Source organism: Rhizoctonia solani, chromosome 15 (genome assembly GCF_016906535.1).
Source record: "Rhizoctonia solani chromosome 15, complete sequence".
In the NCBI taxonomy this organism is placed as follows: Eukaryota; Fungi; Basidiomycota; class Agaricomycetes; order Cantharellales; family Ceratobasidiaceae; genus Rhizoctonia; species Rhizoctonia solani.
This window is the reverse complement of record NC_057384.1, coordinates 1556229-1578685: the sequence shown is the minus strand read 5'-3', so window position 1 is coordinate 1578685 and position 22457 is coordinate 1556229. Positions and strand designations below refer to the sequence as shown.

Sequence of the window (22457 nt, the reverse complement as noted above, 5' to 3'; positions counted from 1 at the left end):
TTCTAGGGAAGGGTCCTCCCTCAACTTGCTTCAAATTTCCGTGACAATCTCAAGTTCTTCCTCAGACGTGTTGGCAAAAACTTCTGATGGTAACATGACTTCTGGTTTGGCGGGGGTGTCTGTAAAGTCTGATCTTCTGGAGAGGGCATCTGGCTTTCCTGATTGTTTTCCTGGGCGATAGTGAATTTCAAAGTTGAAATCGCTCAGAAATACGCGCCATCTGGCATGCCTTCTGTTGAATGTCCGTGCCTGCATCCAATATTCCAGATTCCGGTGATCTGTGAACACTTGTACCGGCTTGTCCGTTGATTCCAAGAATATTCTCCATTCCTCTAGTGCCTTAATGATAGCCAGGAGCTCCTTATCGTGGGTGTCGTAATTAGCCTCTGCTCCCGAAAATGACTTGGACATATAGGCAATGGGATGTAATCGGTTATCTGGTCCTCGTTGGCTGAGTATTGCCCCCATTGCTACCCCTGATGCATCTGTTTCAAGGTAATAGGGTAGTGCTGGGTTGGAGTGGATCAAGACCGGAGATTTTGTAACCAGAGATTTCAACTCCTTGAATGCTAATTCCTCTAGGTTGCCCCATGACCAGGGGGTTTCCTTTTTTGTGAGGTTGTGGAGCGGACGTGCGACCAAGCTGAAGTTGGGAATGAACCGCCTGAGGTAATTAACAAACCCTAGGAACGCCTGGACTTGCTTGACTGTCTTGGGCTGGGGCCATGACGTTACTGCCTCGATTTTCTTTTGGTCCATAGAGAAGCCCGCAGGGGATATAATGATGCCAAGGTAGTCAACCGTAGTGACGTGGAAGTGACACTTGGAAAGTTTACAGAACAACTGGTTCTTCATCAAACGTGATAGGACTTCCCTGACATGGGTTGGGTGGTCCTTGGGGTTCTCTGAGAAGATTAGGATGTCGTCCAAGTAGATAACCACAGTGACGTCAATGAGGTCCCGAAACAGATCATTCATAAAGTGCTGGAATGCGGCTGGGGCGTTGGTGAGTCCAAATGGCATGACTAAGTACTCGAATAGACCATATTTGGTTCTGAAGGCTGTCTTCCATTCATCCCCTTCCTTGATACGGACGTTGTTGTAACCCCAGCGCAAGTCCAACTTGGTGAAGATCTTGGCATGCCTCAGTTTGGCCATGAGGTCGTCCTGCCTTGGTAAGGGATACACGTTCTTATGGGTAACATCGTTCAGCTTTCTGTAATCAATGACTAATCTAAGGGACCCATCCGCCTTCTTGACAAACATGACGGGAGCGCCGGCAGAGGAGGTACTAGGGCGGATTTTTCCTGTTGCCAATTCTTCGTCTATATGTTGCTTTAGTGCCTTGGATTCCGCATCAGTCATGCCATATATGGGTCCGGGAGACAGTTTGGCGTCCGGGACAAGGTCAATGGATATGTCATACTCCCTATGTGGAGGGAGGACCTTGAATTCTTCTTTGCCAAAGACTTTAGCAAACTCATGGTACTGAGGGGGGAGGTCTGCTAAAGGATCTGAGTCCGCTTCTTCTTCCAAGGCAATTTGGACTTGTTCAGGGAAGGTGACTAATCCCTGTTGCCAATCAATCAAAGGAGCTTCTGCCGTTAACCATGTCATGCCTAGAATAGCCGGTGTGTTGCCTATGGGGCAAACAAGGAAAGGGATGGTGTGGGGGTGGCCATTGGCCAAGACCGCGAGTTGAACCTGGTGCCATATGCGACCAGTCTGTGAAATTGTACCATCTAACATCCTCACAACTCGTGGATTTTTGAGTTGGGTTTTTGGTATTTTATATTTTTCCACAATCGAGGGGGAAATGAAATTCGATGAGGCTCCAGAGTCGATTAGGGTTTTAAGGGGTTCTGCCGGGAAATTTTGGACAACTAGATTGATAAATAATAGCGGTTTTTTATTTGAATCCAGTCCTAGATTTACAAATTCGATTCTATCTATATTGTCCTTGTTAGTCGGGGGCTTGGCAGCAGTCCTCGACTTCAATCTTTTCCCGAACCCTCTTCTTCTGCCACCTTGGCAACCTCCTTGATCGTGGCTTTCCAACCGTTGGGGCACTGTTTGATCCCATGCCCTTTTTGCCCGCATTTAACGCATAGCCCGGCTGCGCGGCGGCGGTCTTGTTCCTCCGGGGTGACATAATTGGGATCCTCGGATAGGCGGACCCTAGTGGTGGTAGTGGAGGTGGCCACGGTGGCCGGGGGCTTGGCTGGTGCCTTTTTAGGGCGGTTCTCCTCATTTTCGCGGCGAATATTGTCAATTTTGATGGAAGCCGCAAAAATTGCTTCAAGTTCGTCGGGGACACTATCCTTGGTTGATAGTAGTTCCTTAACTTTCCAGTGGAGACCTCGCGTGAACTGCGCGATGTAGGCCTCCTCGTTCCAGTCGAGTTCCGCCATGAGGTTGCGGAACTCCGTTACATACTCGGCGGTTGTGGTGACTTGGGAGAGCGCGGCTATTTTTCTGGCGGCCGCCCGCTTGGCATTGGGGTCAGCGAATGCCTCCTTGAATTTGCCTGTCAGGGCCTGGATGGTGGTGGGGGGGTTACCCTCGCCCTTGATGATGTTCCCAATGATGGGGAGAGCCCAGTCGGCGGCCTTGTCTGTCATGTGGTATAAAATCCACACAACCATCTGCTCTTCTTCGTCGAATTGATCGCGGTGGAGAGCTACCCACAGCATCATCCGGTCAAGCCACTGAGTGGCCTTTCGTCCCCTAGTGTCACCCTTGTAGGGGTCGGGAAGGTCCATCTTGGGTCTTTTTACACTGGACCCTGCATTGAAGGGGGTGAGGGACCCCAAGTGCCTTCTAGGCGTTCCTTGAGGCTCCTTTTTGGGAGCCCTTGGTTCTTCATCCTCTGAGTCAAATCCAGTTCCCCTTGAGGGCCGGAACGGGGCCTTGAGCCCAGGCCTAACCGTGCCTGGAGTGTGGGTTTCTCCTCCCTGGTGGGTGGGAGGAGTGACAGGCCCAGTCGATGGGCCAGGCTGGGTTTGAGGGGCTCCCTGGTCTTTGTCTCCAAGGAGGTCCGCGGTTTCCTTGCATATGGCTTTGAGCTCGAGGAGCTGTTGGCCTTGGGATGTGATTTGGGCCTGCAAGGACCCAACTGTGGCGGTGAGGGCTGTGATAGCCTCGAGGAGAGCGGAAGTGGACGGCTCTGGTTCCATCCTTGACAGGTCTCGCGGAGCGGGAGATGGGCTGCGAGTGGGTGGTTGGGAATGGGATGGAATTGAGCGGCGGCTGGAGCAACTAGCGGGACGAGAGTAGGGGTGTGGGACGCCAGAGCGTGTGGATGGAATAATGAAACCGTGTGGGGAGTGATAGTGCCTGATACAGGACTTAGGAGCGGTTTTTTTGCAGTATGTAAACGCTAAACCCTTGCGTCAAATACCTAGCGTTGGACAATCCCTACAACAAATCAACAGATCTGGTGATCGTGATATGAGCGGGTTTTTTGCAAGCGGGTACTTCAGCTGACTAGGGCCGCTAACTGCAGAGTTCCGGCGAAACTCGTGGTATGCGGACGATAGGACTCGTTAGCCTTATAGCAATTCGGTACTACGTGGGGGTGGGGGACTTTTGATTATTATGTCCCGCAAGGTGGCCCCGATCACGGTTTTTTCCCTTGTGCTAGTACTAGGAGTCTTCTCGTTTGTCGATCAAGCCTACAACAAGTCAATTTTACAATGTCGTACACCACTATAATGTGGGTACACGCTAGTGGAGGCGGGCACTTGAGGCCGTACTACTACAAGCTTATGTAAACTAACTAACTAAGGCTATCCTAGTACCGCTTAAGGCGGTCTGCTACTTCTATACTACTGCGTGGGGGCCTTAGGCCTGGGAGGTGTGGTAGGTGTATATAAGGGGTAAGCAACTGATACTACTAGGGGGCCGGCTACTTAGCTGGCTGGCTACCTTCTCTAATGAGTAAGAGACGAGGTAAAATCGACTTGGTGTTTCCAAGCGATTTCCCTGCTGTATTTATAGACATAAGTGCGCTATCTACATGGTCTGTGCGCGTGAGAAAAGAAGTACATGTTGGAAAAAGGAAGCATGCTGCGGACTGCGTAGAAGCGTGGATTTCTCCTAAGCGCCCTTGGCACGGCATCTCGGCGCGGCATCTCGGCATGATAAGCGCCGAGGTCACGTGATCGAAAAATAAAAGATATAGAGTCCGTAAAAAATACTAAAAATAATAGAAAAATCGGGCGATTCTAATGGTATATTCAAGGAGGTTGTAACACTGAATTTTCTATTATTTTTAGTATTTTTTACGGACTTAATATCTCATGTTTTTTGATCACGTGATCTCGGCACTTATTCATGCCAAGATGCCGCACCAAGATGCCGTGCCAAGGGCGCTTAGGAGAAATCCACGCTTCTGCGCAGCCCGCAGTACGCTTCTCTTTTCACACAAACGCTTCCTTATCTCACGCACAGACCATGTATATACCTTCTCTCTTGTCTATATAAACAGCAGGAAAATTGCTTGGAGATCCCAAGTTGATTTTACCTTGTCTCATATCCATTGAGGAGGCACCAGCCAGCTGAGTAGCCGGCCCCCCCAGAAGTTCTGCTGACGCATCACCCCCTTACCTAACTTACCACACCTCCAGGCCTAGGGCCCCTCCGCGTTGCCAGTAGATAGTTAGTTGTTGCCATAAGCAACTTAGTTAGTAGTAGATAGCCTTACGTAGTTAGATTACATACATCTGTGTAGTAGCACGGCCACAAGCGCCTGCCTTCACCAGCAAGTACCCACCTTACAGTGGTGTACAACAGGCTGGAACAAGTAAGTTCAAGATTGTGTAATGTGCATAACTGACTGTCCAGTTGTAATAGATCCTTGGATTTAATACTAGGCAAGAGTCTGACCTTTTTTCAAACAACACTGTACTGACCAGCATCACTTGCTACTACTATCATAGTTTTTGTAAGCCTGTGCATCTACAGGATAGGTTTGCACTGCTGATTATCTAGGAACAGGCAGCGCTATTCTTGACTTTGTCAACCGCATGAGCTCATTATGATTGAGCTAAGCATTGTCATTAACTGGCCATTGATTGATTTGTAGCTTTTTGATAGAAAGCTCTAACATGCTCAAGCAAGATCCCAACAAGGCCTCCGCAGCCTCCCTGGTGGTCATCTCTCAGGCATTGGTTGCTCTTGCAAGCAACCATTCAATTGATCATACCACTGTTATCATGCCGGTCCAGAACAGCACATCTGGGTTTGTACCTCCCCACAACACTGTATTTATCAACACCTTGTGGTATCTCTCACTTGCTGCAAGCATTGCAACCTCATTCTTGGCCATGTTGGCCAAAAATTGGTGCCATTCATTTGCAACTGGTTGCGCGGGGCACCCATGGGATCAGGTTGAGTGTAGGCAACGTAAATGGATGATGATCAAAAGGTGGAAGATGCAAGGCCTAATTGAGATCCTACCATTGCTCATCCACCTGTCTCTATGTGGGTATTACTACACTTTATGTTTTTCAGGATGACCACCTAAATGACGCTATGACTCAGTATTGTTCACGGTTGGCTTATGCATTTACATCTGGGATTTGAACCAAACAACGGCTATACCTGTCATCTGCGTATTGGGAGCCTTGCTTTTATTCTATATCTGGTCAAGTGTTACAGCGTGTGTTGTAGATTATTTTCCTTACACCACAATTATTTCCAGGGCCCTTACTTCCTCAACTGGATTCATCAACATACTGTCTCACATATCAAGTCAATTCCTAGAATACAGTATGATGTTTATAAAGGTGACACTATGGGCCCCTATATGGTTGATTGGTCTCCTTCCTCTTATGATAACTGCAGTGATTTTTCCGCCCCTTATCATCATTGATGCCATACTACAACATCCCTTTGCAAGTTTGGGCAGCTATTATTACAATATTTCATATTATATTATGGATGTCTGTCAAGACTCATTTTGGGGCTTGATAATTGACTGGTTAGATGATAGGATCCTAGAAATTTGCTCCACGTTTATTTCTAAATCTTGGGTTTGGCAGATCAATTTCTTGAACCTGCATCTTTCCTCAAACAAGATTGCCAGCTATGCCCTCAAATGGCTTATTCAAAATTGCAAGACACCAAACTCTGTTTCTATTGCTCTTCAAGCCATTTCTGGAGCTAACCACAAAGTCCCCAAAGGTCCTTTACATTCTTGTGGGGCATCATTGAAAATCCTTCAACGCCTTGTATTGACCGGTCACAACAAACAAGCTACAATGGATGCATCAAGATACGCCCGGGCTCTGACCTTCTTGGCATATTCCTCACAGCCAGATTGTAGTATAAAGGACCAGGAAGATATTAAAGATGTCGGAGTAGTAGTTTGGGACTTGAGGTCCCAGCATGAGCGGTGAGTGGCAGAGGCGTTTGGGGCCTATATACGTTAACTGACTTGATACGAACTATAATACTTCCACATCCACGCTTCCGGCAGTCAACTTCTTTCTCTAATTCAAGATGGCGCATTTGTTTCCACAGGTAATAATCTTCGGCCCTCACCCTGGGCAGTTCTGCTGCAACACAAGGTCTGCGCGTGCTAAGGGGCGATGTTTCCGATGCTAAGGAGATCATGCATTCGATTACAAGTTTATTTACAATTCATGTTGCCTCAAAGTTTCAGGAGCTCCACCCCGCCGCCCTCCAATCATTGCTCAATGGCGCAGTTCTTATGGAATGTTGCGCGGAGGTTTCTTTATTAAACCTGAAGTTTTTTTACTCATGCCTCGCACTTTACCAAAACTATATGCTTGGGACTACTCATAGTCAACCGGTGACTATTGGTACATTAAGACCTGCAGTCGTGTTCCTAATATCTACATTCATTGACCGCCACCTCAGTCAAGACAGAACCTTGCTTGACTCTGACAGAGGTTTACAGGTATACAGTCGCATTCGCCAAGCCATGGACGAATCTCAACTGGTGGCCAGTGATCGCCTTAAGTTCTTTTGGGCTGGGTGTCAAGAAATCATATACAATACAGGGAGATACGGCTTAGAACCTATGGTAGACCCCACCATTCTCGCATCAATTAAAACATGGTGTGATGACTACCTCAAGCACTCGGAGCCATTAACATTTGTGGATGCTCGGGGATTTGTCCAAGCAATAATACGGGTTTATGACACTGTGTCAATGCCACCCCTAAACGCCATTGGAACCAACGTAGAGCATCTACCTGAGGCCGCATATATTATTGTTGCACACGTTACCTGTCTATCCGAACTGGCTGCTCACAGGTCAACTTGCGTGGGCCTTCTGGCTAGGTTCCGCTTCCCACAGCTGGGCAGTAAACTCTTGGATTATCTTATTCAGATTAGAGTAATGGGCCGCTCGCTTATAGCACAGCTGGGATATGACTTTGCTTATGGGACAGCAAGACAATCACGAAATTTCTCTGCTTCCCAGCTTTGGCTCCTTCTTCACCTGGCTGATCATTCGGCCACAGAAAATCAAAAGAAGCTAAGACTACTTCTTGAAAAGGATTCTGGGCTTAAACTCGCGACAAAGGGAGTAGAACAAGTCAAGAAAGACCTAGAATGGCGGCTCTTAAACTTCTACAAAGAGGATCGTTTGGACACTTATTCGGCTCGTATTGTCGAATGCATTCATCAGCTTCGCAGATCTCAACCCGATCAGACAATGGCAACGCATATGGAGGGGATATTGCAGACTGTACCAAAGAGTTGTAGAGGTCTTGCACAGTTCACACACACAACAGCATTAGATATAGCAGTCATTACTCCCCTACCACCGTCAAGGCCTATCTCCCGATCATCAACTTATAGCAAACCTGAAGTTGTATTGAGATTTGTGGGAGAACCTAGCAGTATTGGCCATTCATCGATTGATATCACATCTTATCAACCTGGATTTGAGGATGATTGGAGAAGTTTATGAATTGGAATTGGTTGATAGTACATACACTGTGTTTTGTCGTGCCAATTACGAGCTAAATAAATATACCGAGTTTTGGGGTAGTGTTACAATATTCATCGTATTTATTTTGTTATATGAGCGTACGCATCATGGGACAGTTCCTTACAGGACTATAATAAAGTTCTTTGAAAAAATCAGCACCCTCCTTTTACCTAGCCTACCCTTTGGTCTCGCGCGCTCTTATGTATAGTATGTGTGTCCTGTACGCGTTACAAGTGGAGGAGTCCGTGGCCGCCCGCAGTGTAGAGTCGCATTCAAGCCCCTGGGACGAAGCGTGTATTTCCTGCCGGACGACCTGGGCGACGTGACTCGAGAACACGAGTGGATATTCGATCCCAGGTGTCTGTCTCATATTCTGTTGCATGATTCTGTATGAGTCGGACCAATAAATTAAATAGAAGCTCAGAGTGAACAGGATTATTCGAAAACATAGATATCCGTACTCGTAGCTCAACGGCTGGAAGATATTAGCCGAGTATTCAAGGCAGATGTATATATACATACCGGTGACCTTCCCTCGACTTTGATCTTTTGCATGAGGGCGATGTAGCCTCCTATCAGCCGCTGGGATTTGAAGTACTGATACGTATCAACATCCTCGGCCATCTTCAAGATCGACTCGAGTGTGGCAATGTTCACTTGTATTAAAGTACGTAGCCGATCTCGTATGAGCAATTATATATGTATATACATGATCCGTAACTCATGTACTATACTACCTCGACGAGTACTTATATATATACCTTCTTTCCCCGTTCACACCTCACTACAATGTACATATAAACCCCCGTTTACTATCGATGTACATACAGCTTGGATATAGACATACATCGCTCGACATAACCACGGAGCCTGCGTAGTTAAGAAGATAATATATATAAGACCAATATATACTTTAACAACTTGCTCAAAGACCTTTGCGGGATTGAGCGAGCTTATTCTATCGGAAAGCTCTCCCATTTATAGCGAGGCCATGGCTGTCATCATCCGTGGAGTGGATCCATTGGTTGTCTTTTGGCTCGAGCCCAGTTAGTAATACTGCGTGTATTGTGCAATAGTGCATCCCCAGAGAGTATGTGCCTTTTGTCTGTGAGCTAGCATGAACCGCGAGGTTATCGAGGCGTTTAGCCCTGGTAGTTGGTCAAATTCAATGATTATGAGAGTGTCAAGTGATTATCCGAAGTTGCTAAGCGATTACTCAAGTCCACGGCGAACCCCAAAAGTACGGGAAATCCGCATGAAGTCCAGATTTTGCCAGACATCCGCACCTAAAATCGCAGGATCCGTACCTCGAAGACACACAGGGGTGAGTTGGGGATGCGGATTCATGGAAAAACTAGGCGGATTTTGCCAGCACTCCGCATATAACGCGCGATTGTTCACGTTCAGAAAATTCGCACTTTTGGGGTCCACCGTGGTCATGGGACACGCATATACCCCACCTTAGCAGCGGACGAAAAACACGTTCGGAAAACACCACATCCCCCATCCACCGTATCGCAGCACTCGGCCACCCCCTAGCAGAGTTTGCCACCCCATACCTGGCTCACCCAGCAAACCCTCCCAACCCGTCCCCCGAACAACTGATCATAAGAAGCGACTCAGGCGGCCAAAAACGAGACGACTACCGCAACGAAGTCCCATCCAAAATCAGCGTCCTTGAAGAGTGTCACGCCAGCGTTCATGGCTATTCAGATGGGCACGCGGTGGTGTCCAGTGGCATTCGGAAAATCGGCGTCGGCTACGTTATACGTGCCGGAAAAAGGACCTTGTCATCTGAGTCGTTTGGGATTGGGCCCAGAGCCAACATATATAATGCAGAAATGCTTGGGATTTTACTTGCGTTCTTGAGAGCTAAGAAAATTGCCGAAAGTCAAGGTAATTGCAACATCCACATCTTCTGCGACAACCAATCCGCCATCAAAGTCATAGCCGATCTATCTCGTCACCCGTGCCAGTTTGCGTCCAGATCATTTATCGCAAACGTACAAACGTTCCTCAGTGGTCATCCGAACCGCAAAGTTTACGTCACTTGGGTACCCAGACATAACGGAATCAGCGGCAACAAAGTGGCGGACCGACTAGCTAACCAGGGAGCCAACGTACCACCCACTCCCATATTCAATCGCGCCACAACGTGGATCGGGGAACATTCCACACTAACGGCAGTACGATCGTGGCGAAAATCAAGGCAAGATCACACCAACGCTCGCATCAACTCGAACTATTATATCCCCCATCTGCCCGCACTTAAACTACACCTGATATTCAACGACAGCAGGCTCGGCAGGGACATCGAGTGCCGACTAGCCCGGTTCCTCACAGGACACGGACATTACGGCGAGTACCACGCGCAATTTCACCACGACGTGGACCCAAGATGTGCGTGCAGAGAGTGGGAAGAGACAATCACACACTTGACAACATCCTGTCCCGCTACGGCGGGACAAAGAGAGCTTCTTAGTGAGTTTTCCATTGGAGTATCTAGGCCTTTACTGTTTGGCTCCCACCCAGGTCTGGAAGCGGTCGCAAAGTTCATCGCCAAGACGGGTATTGGCAGAAGACAAGGAGGCCCGCCGGCAACCGCCCAGAATTTTTAGTATATACGCCCTTACGGCCGCCACACCATTCTCCCGCCTTACGGCCTCTACCTGAGTTAGGCCTTAATCCACCTGTACGCCGCCCAGCGGCCAGTCTTTTTGCTCTGACCGTGCTACGTTCTGTTTTTTATTTTATTTTACGGTTGCTGCGTTTTGTTTCCCCTCCTGTAGCTTCTCATGGTTTGGTTTGTGCTTTGTGAGCGGTTTGCCTAGTTCGCATGTAGCTCCCGTATTGTTTATATATGGACGTGTCTCGAAAAAGTGTGTCAGGTAGCCTAGTTTGCATGTAGCTCCCGTATGACTATATATGGACGTGTGTAAAAAAGAGTGACAGCCGACTTCAACGAGTAGGAACTTTTGAGGTATACTAGATTGAACGGATATAAGCAATGCAACTTGGGGGTCGGCTCATGATCTCGCCCATATGCATTTAGTACAGGACGGCTTTGACTTTGGTTGTTGCGCCCATGTTTGTGGCAAGGTCTCGTATAGTGGACTTTTCTATTAGAACCGCTCTACAAGAGCTATCAGATATGGAACTAGGTGGTTGCATGTAGCCTTCTCCAGTCCAACTCTTAACACTCTGCTCGGGTCAGCTAAAGAGACGAGGAACCCTTGCAAATGTATTTCAGGGATCGGGATACCCATTTCCAATTAGAAGCACCTCAAGTTCGTCATTCTTCCAGGCATGGGATATGTCATCTGTACTCTGGGCCAGTGAACATCCAAATTTATTCTTCATAGGAGAGGCATATACATACAAGTATTCTTGTTCGCTGAAAGAGTGCACTTGGTAGTTCAGGCGTAGTCTAGACCATGTTACGTCAGAGTCGATCTCCAGGCACATGTATCCCTGAGCATTGAAATGAGGATCGAGATCACGTGAATCGGGGGTTTGTCATAGAACACACTCTCTTTCTCACTGTGGTAGCCGACAACGACGACACTATAATGCTGGACCTGCACGAGGCGATGCGCGGGCTGCGGTTTGCGCCAGAAGCGCTGGCCGTGCTGGATGCGAACCGACAAGTGCGAGTTATTTCCCGACAAGCCGAGCGGTTGTTTGGTGTGCCCGCCGCGGAGATTGTTGGACGCACAACAACTCATTTATGGGCGTCCGATGCCAGATTGACGTTTACGCTTGCACTCAACGAGGCTGCACAGAGGATTGGTCATGCAGATACGGCAGCTCCGGTTATTCGCCGGCTCAAGACGGACAGGACCACGGTTGATATGAGTGTTGCTGCGTGGCACCCTACCGATGACCCGGTGAGCACTCTACTCATCGTATGAGCAGTAGATGTGCTTATATCGGTAACAACGAAAGATGTATGCTACTTCCAAGTCGCCCAAGAACACGCTGCCGGCTCCGCGCACAATCATGATTCACGAGTGCTTTTATACCATTTCCTTGCGGGATATAGCCGCACCTCGCCGCACCTCACGTCGTTCCAGAAAGTTACTCGACCATAAGGCATACCTTGAGATACCCACTCCCAGTCCAACAGAGGATGGAGGTTCTCCTTCTGTCGATTTTTCCCCGTCCCTGTCGCCTCTGGTCTATTCGGTCCCGTCACAGGTCATATCCCCTCCCACAACTATCAGTCCGTCCTCGTTGTCGATTCCACATCGCTCCGCACCGTCTCCAACATTCTCTCGATCATCCTCGTCCCCACCGCCAGCATCACTAATCGATATGCTGCGAGACGGCGTTATGGATGCGATCGACACCGGCGTCATGGCTCTATCCGTCGACGGAACGGTAGCGGTCAGAAATCAGAAATGGCTTGACATTACCGGTGGAGGAGAAGTAGGATATTTTGACCTATCTCGCCATAGTCCCGCAGGGAGCGACCATGGCTCGTCCTCTCCGCCCCGAATCGACTTTGCTGCTTTTGTTTTATCCCAAATCCCGACTTGGCACCCGTCTTTTATCCTCGCCGACGTGGACTTTACGTCCCGACTCGAGCCTGTGGACCATCCACTCTACCAAGCAGCCGTCCTCGGTCAAGTCGTGGCTGAAACTCAGTGCGGCGCTATTCGACTCGAAGGCGAGGCCCATTACATCCAGCCCCAGCCAAAAGGACTAGACAACCACGCGATGGAACTGGACGAAAACACATTTGCTCCTCGGCCCGCTGCACCCACCACCGAACTCGAAACCCCTGACTCGGCCGAGGACCACGAGCGTTCGTCGCCCTGGGACGGCCCGACGGCCGACAAGAGCGAGATCGGAACCGAGTGTGCTCGCTCCGAGACGACCGGCACACTCAGAGCGCCCTCTCCCGCTACGACCATGTCTTCGCTGCCCAACGACCCGAACCTGTGGGAAGTCGGACCTGCGCTCGATACCGAGGTGGCTGCGCCCAACGAATCGTCCGGGAGCTATTTCCCGTCGGTGTCGTCGTCGTCTTCTCGTATCACCAGTGTACCGCCCGCCGCCGCCATCTCGAGCTCGTCCCGCCCCGTACTCACCGGCATACCCTCAAGTCCCATCCGCAAACCACACAACGCCGAGCTTTCATCTTCGGGCTCGTTGCCCCGGGGCACCAAGCTCATTCTCGAAATCTCGGCCCGGCCCATGCGAGATGTTCGAGGCGAGCTCATCGGGGGCGTAATGACTGTGCGGGACGTCACGCAAAAGGAAAAGGAGAGGATGGAGAGCATTCATCACGAGAGCGACATGCGTAAGTGGGACCCTTTCTTGACTCTCATTTCGTCCCTATTCGGCTTTTTCATTCTTTCTTTAAATTTACATTCTCGGTTCCCACCATTCTGATCGACGACAAATCATGATCATGGCTGACCAGATCTGTTCAATTGCAGAATTCGAGCGGGTGTGCGACTGTTTGCCCCAGATTGCATGGACGGCTCGCCCAGATGGGTACGTGACCTATTTTAGTAAGTTTACTTTTTATATTAGATCGGGGAAGAGGAATCTAGACTGACCCCGCGTGTCATTCATAAATTACCGCCGGCAACTTAAATTGTCCTCTCCCCCACGTTTTTGATGCGCATTGCGTCATTGTGTGGTTGTTTGAAATTGGCCCCACCTCGTAGACAAAGTCTGGTACGAGTATACCGGTGTCGATCCGTTGAATTCGGAGGGACTGGGCTGGCAGGGACGGTTTCATCCGGACGATATGCCTTCGACGAGTACGTTTTTTTGCATCTGCCCATACTGGCCTGGGTCGTTGATTGGCATCCCAAAGGCGCAGCATGGTCTCACGCGCTGCATACCGGGGAAATGTACGAAACCACCTACCGATGTCTGCGCAAGGATAATGTCTACAGGTGGATGGTCGGGCGAGCCGTGCCTATTAAAGATGCGCATGGGGGGATTGTTAAATGGGTAGGCACTTGCACGGACATTCATGATACCGTCGAAGCTCTCGCCGAGTCCAAACGAGCCAAGGAAAGACTACAAATGACGCTTCTTCATGCGGCCGTGACGTTGTGGACTGTAGACCAAGGCAAGTAGCTCAGCTTGGTATTGCAATTGCCATCCTAACTCGCACCGTAGACATGAAAGTCACGATAGCCGAAGGCCCCGGTGTCCGACAACTCAAACTCATCGGCTCGCCGCACGGCTCAACATCGACCACATCCTCCTCCCGATCAGACCACTCGTCCAACGACGCACTACAACCCCCCAACGCATCCTACCCTTCCCACTCTCACTCCCACTCCACATCGCGCGCGCGGTTCATGCGGAACAACACGATGCTCGGACGGTGCATATACGAAGTATGGGACGCGAGCTTGATTGGCCCCGCCATTGAGCGCGCGTTTGCGGGCGAGCGGGTCGTGCAGGAGATGGAGATTGAGGGAAGGTGGTTTAGGACGCAGTGTACGCCGATGAGGGAGGAGTGGGACGTGTATGCGGATGGTGGTGGTGGTGGTGTTGTTGGGCCTGGTGCGGTCGATCAGGAGGAGGATAGGCGGCCTGTGGTTGGGGTTGTTGGGGTCAGCGTGGTGAGTACTTCAAGGGTTGGGATTTGAATCTTTGGGGGTTGATTTTTCGGTTTTGGTTCTAGGATATTACTGAGAGGTTGGTTCCGAGTTTTATAAGCTTGTACACTGATTTAAAAAATTTCACTTTGGAACAGGAAAATTGCTGAAGTCAAGCTTCGAGAATCGTTTGCTGAACGGTCGAGGCTTTTGGCTTCCGAGACGGCCGCCAAAGAGGCCAGCCGACTGAAATCTCAATTCTTGGCCAACATGTCTCATGAAATCCGGTGGGTGGTCTCGTAAACTACATTCACCTGAACCACGCCAACTTTACCCTCTTTTCGTACATCAGAACACCGATCGCAGGCGTAATCGGCCTGTCCGAACTACTCTGCGACACCAACCTCAACCCCGAACAACGCGGAATAGCCGAAAACATACAAAGATCGGCAGATGCGCTATTGACGTGAGTCGCAAAGCTAAATTATCCCGCTCCCTAGCCCCCAAGCTCAAGTTTTTCGTCAAAAGAGTGATCAATGACATATTGGACTTTTCAAGTGCGTAGTGGTGTCCCTGGAGTTCTTCCCTATCGTGTTATACTCATGTGATTTGTGAGAGCAGAGGTTGAGATGGGCAAGTTGGATATTGATCATATTCCATTCTCCCTTGGGATTGTGATATTGGATACTAAGAAGATGCTTTCTTTTGCTACGAGTAAAAAGGTCTGGCTTGTGAACTGTGATCCAACTACGTGACTGATACTTGGTTGCAGGGCCTCACATTTAGAGAAGAAGCCAATCTTGCCTATACCGGACGAGTGATGGGTGACCCAGGTTAGTCAGCTCGGACATACTCGTCCCATCACTCCCCAAGTTGAATCCCATAACACAGGAAGACTACGTCAAGTCCTCACTAACCTCCTCACAAACTCGATCAAGTTCACCTCCGAGGGATCCATCACCTTGCGCGCCGTCGAAGAATTCGAAGACGCCGAAACCGTGCGTGTGAGATTCTCGATCGAGGACCAAGGCGTCGGGATCGCAGAGTCGATTCGTCAGCGGTTGTTCCAGCCATTCTCGCAGGCTGATTCATCCACCGCTCGAAGGTACGGAGGTACTGGACTTGGATTGACCATTAGCAAAAACGTGAGTGAACTCTAACTTGATCCTTTTTTTTCGTAACATTGAAATCCAACTCGACCTGGGGGGTAAACAGCTGGTCGAGCTGATGGGTGGCCATATTGGACTTGAATCTAAGGAGGGCCAAGGAACTTGCGCCTGGTTCTCCATACCGTTTCAAAAGGCCCAGGACGAGGGCAAACCGTCATTGTACGAGCTCTCGATGGAGGAAACGATCGGTGCGCAAAGTCCAATGACACCACAAACGAACAACGGATTGCTAGGCTCCAACTTGGTCAACGGGATGGCACCCAGGCCATCTGGATCGCTGCAACGCCCACGTCAAAGCATATGGGTCCTGGTCGCGGAGGATAACTTGATCAATCAGCAGATTGCGCTAAAGACGTTGCGAAAAATGAACTTTAATGCGGAAGCCGTGGATAATGGAAAAGAAGTCTTGGCTGCGATAGAGAGGCGGACGTACGACTTGATCCTCATGGACTGTCAGGTGAGTGTCTATGAACGTTGTTCCTGCGCTTGCGTACCTAGCGATTTTTTAGATGCCCGAAATGGATGGGTACGAAGCAACATTGTGTATCCGCCAACTGGAATCGGCAGAAGCACGCTCGGTACCAATCATCGCCATGACTGCGTCCGCCATTCGAGGAGACAAAGAAAAATGTCTCAAGGGTGAGTTTTCCTGCGTTGACTTGTACTTCGTTCAGCTCATGCATACACGAATATCAGTCGGGATGTCCGACTATCTCTCGAAACCGGTCAAGCGACAAGCGCTGGAGGCAATGCTCGTTCGATGGCTTTACGACGAAACTTATCGGCAGGAGCTTTCTCGCTGGTTCTCACCGCCGCCTCAACATTCAGCTTCTTTAACCTCGCCTTATCATATGCCGACATTGGAATACGAGTGAAAATTTGCCCTGCAATTCAAGTCAAGCTTTCTTCAGTCCATAGATGATTCACTCTGTTGGTCGACGAAAAAAAAAAATCGTATATTCTACTTTGGGATCTTTGTTGCATGTATGCAGTATTTATTGCCAGGCCAATCTTAGGAGGTGTTATGTTGACAAATTATGTATGGATATATGCACGTAATATTATATGGTGTACTTCTAGGATCGGCCGCGTACACGAGCTGATTCCCATGTGCACAGTGTAATAGTTTTGGTTGATTGTTTTAATTTTACTCATCTCAATTCAGTGGCAGTCAGGTGAAAAATATAACACAAATGATCTTAGTTGATGATATTTCAGGGATGAACGGAAGAATGGGGCTATCAACGAATATGTATTCGCTTTAGAGGCTTAGCCAGCGCCGGTACAATTCTTGGGCCAACCGGGCTGACCCAGAGATAACATAGATCAGGGAGAGATTGTATGCAGCCTCTTTTGCAATACCAAGCTAAATCGCAGAAGTAGTCCGATCCCCATCGTTTCAGGACGCCACATAAATTGGGGCAGTTAGGATTAGTCGACAAGTAAGCCTCTAGTGGTAATAGAACAGTAGTATAAACGCACCGGCGCATTTGGGTCTGCTTTTTGGCGCTTTTCTACACTCTCCAGGGCAGCTTGGTAATGCTTTTGTGCGAAAGCTTGGAGGCCTAATACACATCAGCCATGTTATAACACCTGAAATCTGCCTCGCGTTACGCAGATGAAATCTTACCAAGTTGTTGGAATCCTCGTCCTAAGTTGTAATCAACTTCTTCGGATTTTAATGCGCTTTCGCATGCCCGTATCGTCCTATATTTTGACAAAAATGCAAACCCCTGATAGAAGTTGACTCAGGAAACGGCCGCACTGTCTCGGCAGAAACCCACCTGTGTTACCATATGGTTTCGGTTATCCGCTTGTCTTTGCATTGCACGTCCGATACATGCAGCTCCAAGGCTCAAGCATATAACCGGGTCATTGGGCGCCATATCATATGCTTTCAGTAAGTAGTCTGTAACACTGATGAACAATCAATGTCTGAAGATAATCTAGTAACTCACATATCGCGCTCTGGTAGCTTCTCGTGCCTCCAGAAATCTGACCATAGGCTGTTACATAAGTGGGGCTTTCCTTGGTTGGCAGAACCGGGTGCGGGTTGGACGCATTTGCACTAGCACTCGGACCAGATCCTTTCGCCGAAGGACCTGTACCTTCCCCATCATCCTCGTCATTTCCTGATTTCCCGTTTCCAAAATCCCACCGATTTCGGCCGCCTCCGACAAACACCGCAGGCTCTCCCTTCGCAGCCCGCTCAAATTGGATCATCTCTCGGAAAAAGTATTTTTGTAGTGCGCTATCGACAAAGGCCTCTGCTGCAGTTATTCCGCCGCCCAATGAAGCGAGTAACAAGCGTAATGCGTCGTTACTAAACTGGTGTCGGGTGATGAGTCTGCGAGCATATTCGGTTATGTCCTTGACGTGCCGTTCCTGGACAGCCACGGCTACGATAAAAGGCGATAAGCAGCAATGAGACCATCTTGATTGCCGGACTCACTGAGCAGCGCGAACCAGATAGTATTTTGTTTCTTCCATTCTTGGTATGCATTTGATAAAGATAATTTATTCAACAAATCCCTTGCTTCAGTGTAAAGGCCCCTGTGTTTCGTGATAACGAACGCATACTGTAAGTGAATTTAGATTCGCCGAAAGAATATCATTATTCTAAGACACGTACTTGAATTAAAAATTTGAGCCATTCTGACAGGGATACTTTCAGATAGTCATGTGCGGCAGTTGCTGTCTTGGGGATAGCTGTGCCTGTGGGGTTCAAGTTTGGCCTTGTACCAGAAGTGAATCTCATACCTATGTCTTCGGTTTTACTCCGTTTAGATTGTCTCTTCAAACCTGAAAACTCCTTATACTGAAAAATGGAAGTAAATAAGATGTCAAACTTCCGCGTCCCAATATACGCACGCGGTCAGAAATGAACAATTTCTTCTCTCCCATAAAAATACGAGCCAATTCTTCGGCCACAGATAACCATTCGTCCCACCTCCTCTCAGAACCTTCTTCCAGGCTCGGGCGTATCTCGCCGGGATTCACTTCCTTTAATCTCTTGAAACCTCGAACTACGGTGTCAATCCGTTCACGCTCCATGCGCTGGATTTCAGCGGGAGTTAATGTTGGTTTGTTGACATGTTTCTTTGGCATTGAAGCAGAATTCACGGGTGCTCGTTCAGCAAAAAGAGAGGCTTCAGCGGGTGTGTGTGCTCCAGAGGCCGAAGCGCGAGATAGGGCTTGCTCCCTCGCCATGATAACTGGGGTTGATGAAAAGGTCAATGCGCGGTCGGGACATATAGACTTGATTTACCTTGATTTACCAAATCTAAAGCCAGTCGCTTTTCATTCAAAATGTCATAGATTTCAGCCAGCCTCATCTTTGCATCATGCTCTTCAGGATCAACATCGATGACTAGGGTGCGATAAGTATTAGGACAGCACCAGATCCGTTAAACGTACTTCTTTGGTAAACATCCCTGGCTGCAGTGTAGTTTTTCATTTGCTTATGACAAGATCCAATCTGATTAAGGACGTGTAGGCTACTGGTCTGTACGAAAACTTAATCACGACTGTTCAGCTGTTAGATAGGGCACTTACGTGGGGCTGACATGCGAGTCGCTCGTAAATGGTGACAGCATCCTCATAGTGACCGATCTCATAAAAGACATCCGCAAGCTCTGTGTGAAGTTCGTAGTACTCATTAACGTCATGCGCAAGGATGATACATGCATGGTCCTGCATCCGCCCGTAAATCATGTATTCTAAAGTTCAATCACTCGAGCAGACCAATGCGACTCACCTTCCCAGCTTCGATCACCCCCAGCCTAAGTTTGGCAACTGCCAAGCGCATCCTCAAATTAACATCAAGTCTCTCTCCTATGCTCAATTCATCGGATCCTTTGGGTACTTGACCTAACCACTCAGCTCCTCGGATCACAACGTCTACCGCACGAGCATGCTCGCCAAGCCCAGAGAGTAGGTCAGCTAGAGTTGCAATCTCACGCAACCCAAAACTGTTGGTCGTGTCTACCATTTCAGGTGCAGATGATGAAGCAAGAAGCGGATCAATGACCATATCCGCACGAGTTTCAGAGATAGCGGGTTGAGGTGCCGAAGTGATATAGTGCTCAAAAGCCGCATAGTAATATTCCATCGCGCGTGAAAGATCGCCGGTTTGAATAAGAAGTCCACGAAGTTGTGATAATATGGTCAAGTCGTGAGGAAGGATCTGAAGGATGGACTCATAGGTTTTTATTGCCTTGCGTAAAAATTATTAGAGAGGTATTAATAGCCAGTGGAAGACTGTTACCTTCTGCGTCTGACCCGATTCGCGAAGACAAAATGCATAGTCCCATAAAACATCGGGGTTGGTCTTGTCCAAACGGGCAGAATTACGATAGCAATATACGGCCTGTTCCATAGAGCCAATCTCCCTGTTTGGCTGAGCATTCATATAAGCAAATATATAACAGCGCTTTACCTTGATTTCAAACCGAGTTCCGCCCATTGATCTACATCACCCTCTAGATGTGCAGCCATGATCCTCAATTTCAAGGCACGCGAAGTGTCACCAACGTCTTCGTAACAAAATGCAAGGGTTGCCCATGCATTAGCGATCCCGGGCTCAATTGCAATCACATCCTGCAAAAGTTTGATCGCTGTTTCACGGTCGCCTGATGCATAAGCACTATGTGCTTGCCCGAGGAAATGATTGACTTCTTGCGATAAGTGAACTTGACGAGGACCACGCGCACGCTGCCAGAATCTATTTCAGTTCTGGGTGTAACCCCTATGAAATACCTGACCCACGCCTTTCCCCTTGCGCTTCCCTATCCCAGTCGCCTGGCGCAACTCATCTTGAAGGTCGAAATTATCAGGATCATAGTCGGCGATAGTGAAGTCCCAAGCCTCCCCGATTGATTGAGTTTCTGAGTTGGAGAGCTGTATTTCCTTCACTTTACGACTGTTAATCTTTAAGAGTTAGGAGCGAAATGCTAGCAGACGAGAAGTAATACACACTCAAAATCACCCATAATTTGAGATTCTGCACTTCCGTCCGTCTCATGAGTCTGAGCTATTCCTCCAGAACGTGTTGGTTCAATATGGTCTCCGGCTTTCGTTGACTGGTTATCATACTCGTCAAGCTCGTCGGATTCTTCATAGTCATCATGAGAATCCGAGTCAGAAGCCACCTCTGGTCGACGCACACCTCAGATAGTAACAAGCAAATTAACCACTAAGCCTCACCCCATTGATCAATATCTTCACAATCCTCCATAGCTTAAATGTAATTTTAGAAATATGAATAGAAGATTAAGTTAGGAGAAACCTTTTGGAAAACACGTGCAACGGTCAGGAGCAACAATCACGTAAGGTGACCACGTGCCGCAAGTTTAATTATGACCCAAATCTCTTGATGACCGTGTAACTTTGTGGTTGAGCAAAGCATACCGATATCGCCGCACCGCAATACTTGGCGAATCTGTTGAGTTTTTAGAATAGCAAGAATACTATATTCGATTTCGCACAGTCTACTCGGCCTAATGTTTCGTCATTGGCGGACTTCGATCAGTATCTACCTCAACCGAATAGCGCACTATGACTTCATACCGATTACTGGTACCAATGACGCAGCAAGATTTCTAGAGTATAAGAATGCGCCTGAATTTTTACAGCCTCTAACTAGACAGTCAGTTCACTATGTCCCAGCTCGTTCCAGATGGCTTGTATTTGATCGATAAGTCTGCTGCTGGTTTTGAGGGCAGTGCATGCATCGCAACATCTTTTCCACACGGATCAAATCGTTTGTGCACATCTAGCGCTCGCGAGGCAGGAGAGAATATGCTTAAAGTCCGTGCTTTATAACTAATGGATGCTTTCGAAATAAGGCAACTAATAAATAATACTCAAGTGGGAAGTGAAGTTCGACATGGACCAACAGGCTTATACCTTCAGAAACCCGACCACTGGTCACTTTATCTCATTTGATGGAGAACCAGACACCAACGTTCACTTATGTGGGCAGGAAACACCACGGCTCTTTACTCTTACTCCAAGTCACGAGGGGATAAACCGCATCCAGTATGTTGCCTCGTTGACATATTGACCGGCTTCGTTGAAAAGACCTGTACTAGTATACGTGCCAAAGACTCTGACACTGATATTGATAACTCTCCCCTGATGATTTATCCACCACTGGTGTGTTATGTCACTTGCCCTATCTGTTCATAGACTGACGGCGTCGCGAATTTCAGCTAACTTTGCAAGCCACCGATAGCCCGTTTACAGGAGGTATAAGAGCCAATTGGCAATTCATACCAATAACAATGTAAATATATGCACTTTTGATTGATACACCATGTAGTATATGTCAATCTGTTCAAACTTCGTCTGTTTGAAAACTTAATCAGACCCCAGCCGTTTTTCAACTCACAATATAATTTAGTTCCTAATACAGGTGACCCTCCAGAATTGGATTCTAATGTAAACGTAAGAGCTAGAGGACCCAAGATAACAAGGCCGCCTCTCCAACTTTCTCCTGAAGGATCCCAAGTGCGTGATGTAAACCCCTAGGCTAAAGGTAACGTGGGGCCGTTGGCTGTAGGCGACTGCTATCAGACTGAGTCATGGGGCTTTCCCCTTGTTTTTCTACCTAATGTCGTCCTCCCAACTTAGGAACGTCCCCGGTCATGGGGGGGGGGAAGATTTTCCGTTACAGATTAGGTTGAGACACGTTTAAATATAACGCTGAGTGTTGTGGGAATCTCTAGATGCATCGAGGCCTACCCAGGGATC

General features: G+C 48.4%; 7 protein-coding genes across 7 annotated transcripts; 5 read left to right on the top strand and 2 right to left on the bottom strand.

Annotated features, from left to right (window-relative positions):
• Positions 1-30: 30 nt before the first annotated feature.
• RhiXN_12278 (Retrotransposable element Tf2 protein) lies at positions 31-3176 on the bottom strand (the record flags this gene model as incomplete). The annotated part of the gene is made up of 2 exons (XM_043332093.1): positions 31-1949; positions 2012-3176. The coding sequence occupies 2 exons, from the start codon at positions 3174-3176 to the stop codon at positions 31-33; spliced, it is 3084 nt and encodes a 1027-aa protein (XP_043186854.1).
• A 3773-nt stretch (positions 3177-6949) lies between these two features.
• Positions 6950-7945, top strand: RhiXN_12277 (uncharacterized protein; the record flags this gene model as incomplete). Its single annotated transcript, XM_043332092.1, has 1 exon — positions 6950-7945. The coding sequence occupies one exon, from the start codon at positions 6950-6952 to the stop codon at positions 7943-7945; it is 996 nt and encodes a 331-aa protein (XP_043186853.1).
• Positions 7946-9221: 1276 nt separating this feature from the next.
• On the top strand, positions 9222-10584 carry RhiXN_12276 (RNase H domain-containing protein; the record flags this gene model as incomplete). The annotated part of the gene is made up of 2 exons (XM_043332091.1): positions 9222-9290; positions 9325-10584. 2 exons carry the CDS (start codon positions 9222-9224, stop codon positions 10582-10584), a joined length of 1329 nt encoding a protein of 442 aa, XP_043186852.1.
• Positions 10585-11535: 951 nt separating this feature from the next.
• On the top strand, positions 11536-14065 carry RhiXN_12275 (protein-histidine kinase; the record flags this gene model as incomplete). Its single annotated transcript, XM_043332090.1, has 5 exons — positions 11536-11853; positions 11912-13271; positions 13411-13485; positions 13645-13740; positions 13797-14065. The coding sequence occupies 5 exons, from the start codon at positions 11536-11538 to the stop codon at positions 14063-14065; spliced, it is 2118 nt and encodes a 705-aa protein (XP_043186851.1).
• Positions 14066-14109: 44 nt separating this feature from the next.
• On the top strand, positions 14110-16579 carry RhiXN_12274 (protein-histidine kinase; the record flags this gene model as incomplete). Its single annotated transcript, XM_043332089.1, has 11 exons — positions 14110-14559; positions 14622-14635; positions 14694-14822; positions 14888-15001; positions 15064-15092; positions 15157-15257; positions 15308-15368; positions 15427-15680; positions 15751-16161; positions 16214-16343; positions 16401-16579. 11 exons carry the CDS (start codon positions 14110-14112, stop codon positions 16577-16579), a joined length of 1872 nt encoding a protein of 623 aa, XP_043186850.1.
• Positions 16580-16965: 386 nt separating this feature from the next.
• RhiXN_12273 (TPR-2 domain protein) lies at positions 16966-20940 on the bottom strand (the record flags this gene model as incomplete). Its single annotated transcript, XM_043332088.1, has 18 exons — positions 16966-17070; positions 17187-17269; positions 17335-17437; positions 17489-17613; positions 17663-18103; positions 18157-18283; positions 18337-18419; positions 18465-18522; positions 18576-18919; positions 18973-19074; positions 19122-19209; positions 19260-19397; positions 19462-19920; positions 19972-20095; positions 20143-20417; positions 20472-20625; positions 20682-20856; positions 20910-20940. 18 exons carry the CDS (start codon positions 20938-20940, stop codon positions 16966-16968), a joined length of 3015 nt encoding a protein of 1004 aa, XP_043186849.1.
• A 422-nt stretch (positions 20941-21362) lies between these two features.
• RhiXN_12272 (uncharacterized protein) lies at positions 21363-21994 on the top strand (the record flags this gene model as incomplete). Its single annotated transcript, XM_043332087.1, has 4 exons — positions 21363-21512; positions 21574-21743; positions 21797-21860; positions 21917-21994. 4 exons carry the CDS (start codon positions 21363-21365, stop codon positions 21992-21994), a joined length of 462 nt encoding a protein of 153 aa, XP_043186848.1.
• Positions 21995-22457: the final 463 nt, after the last annotated feature.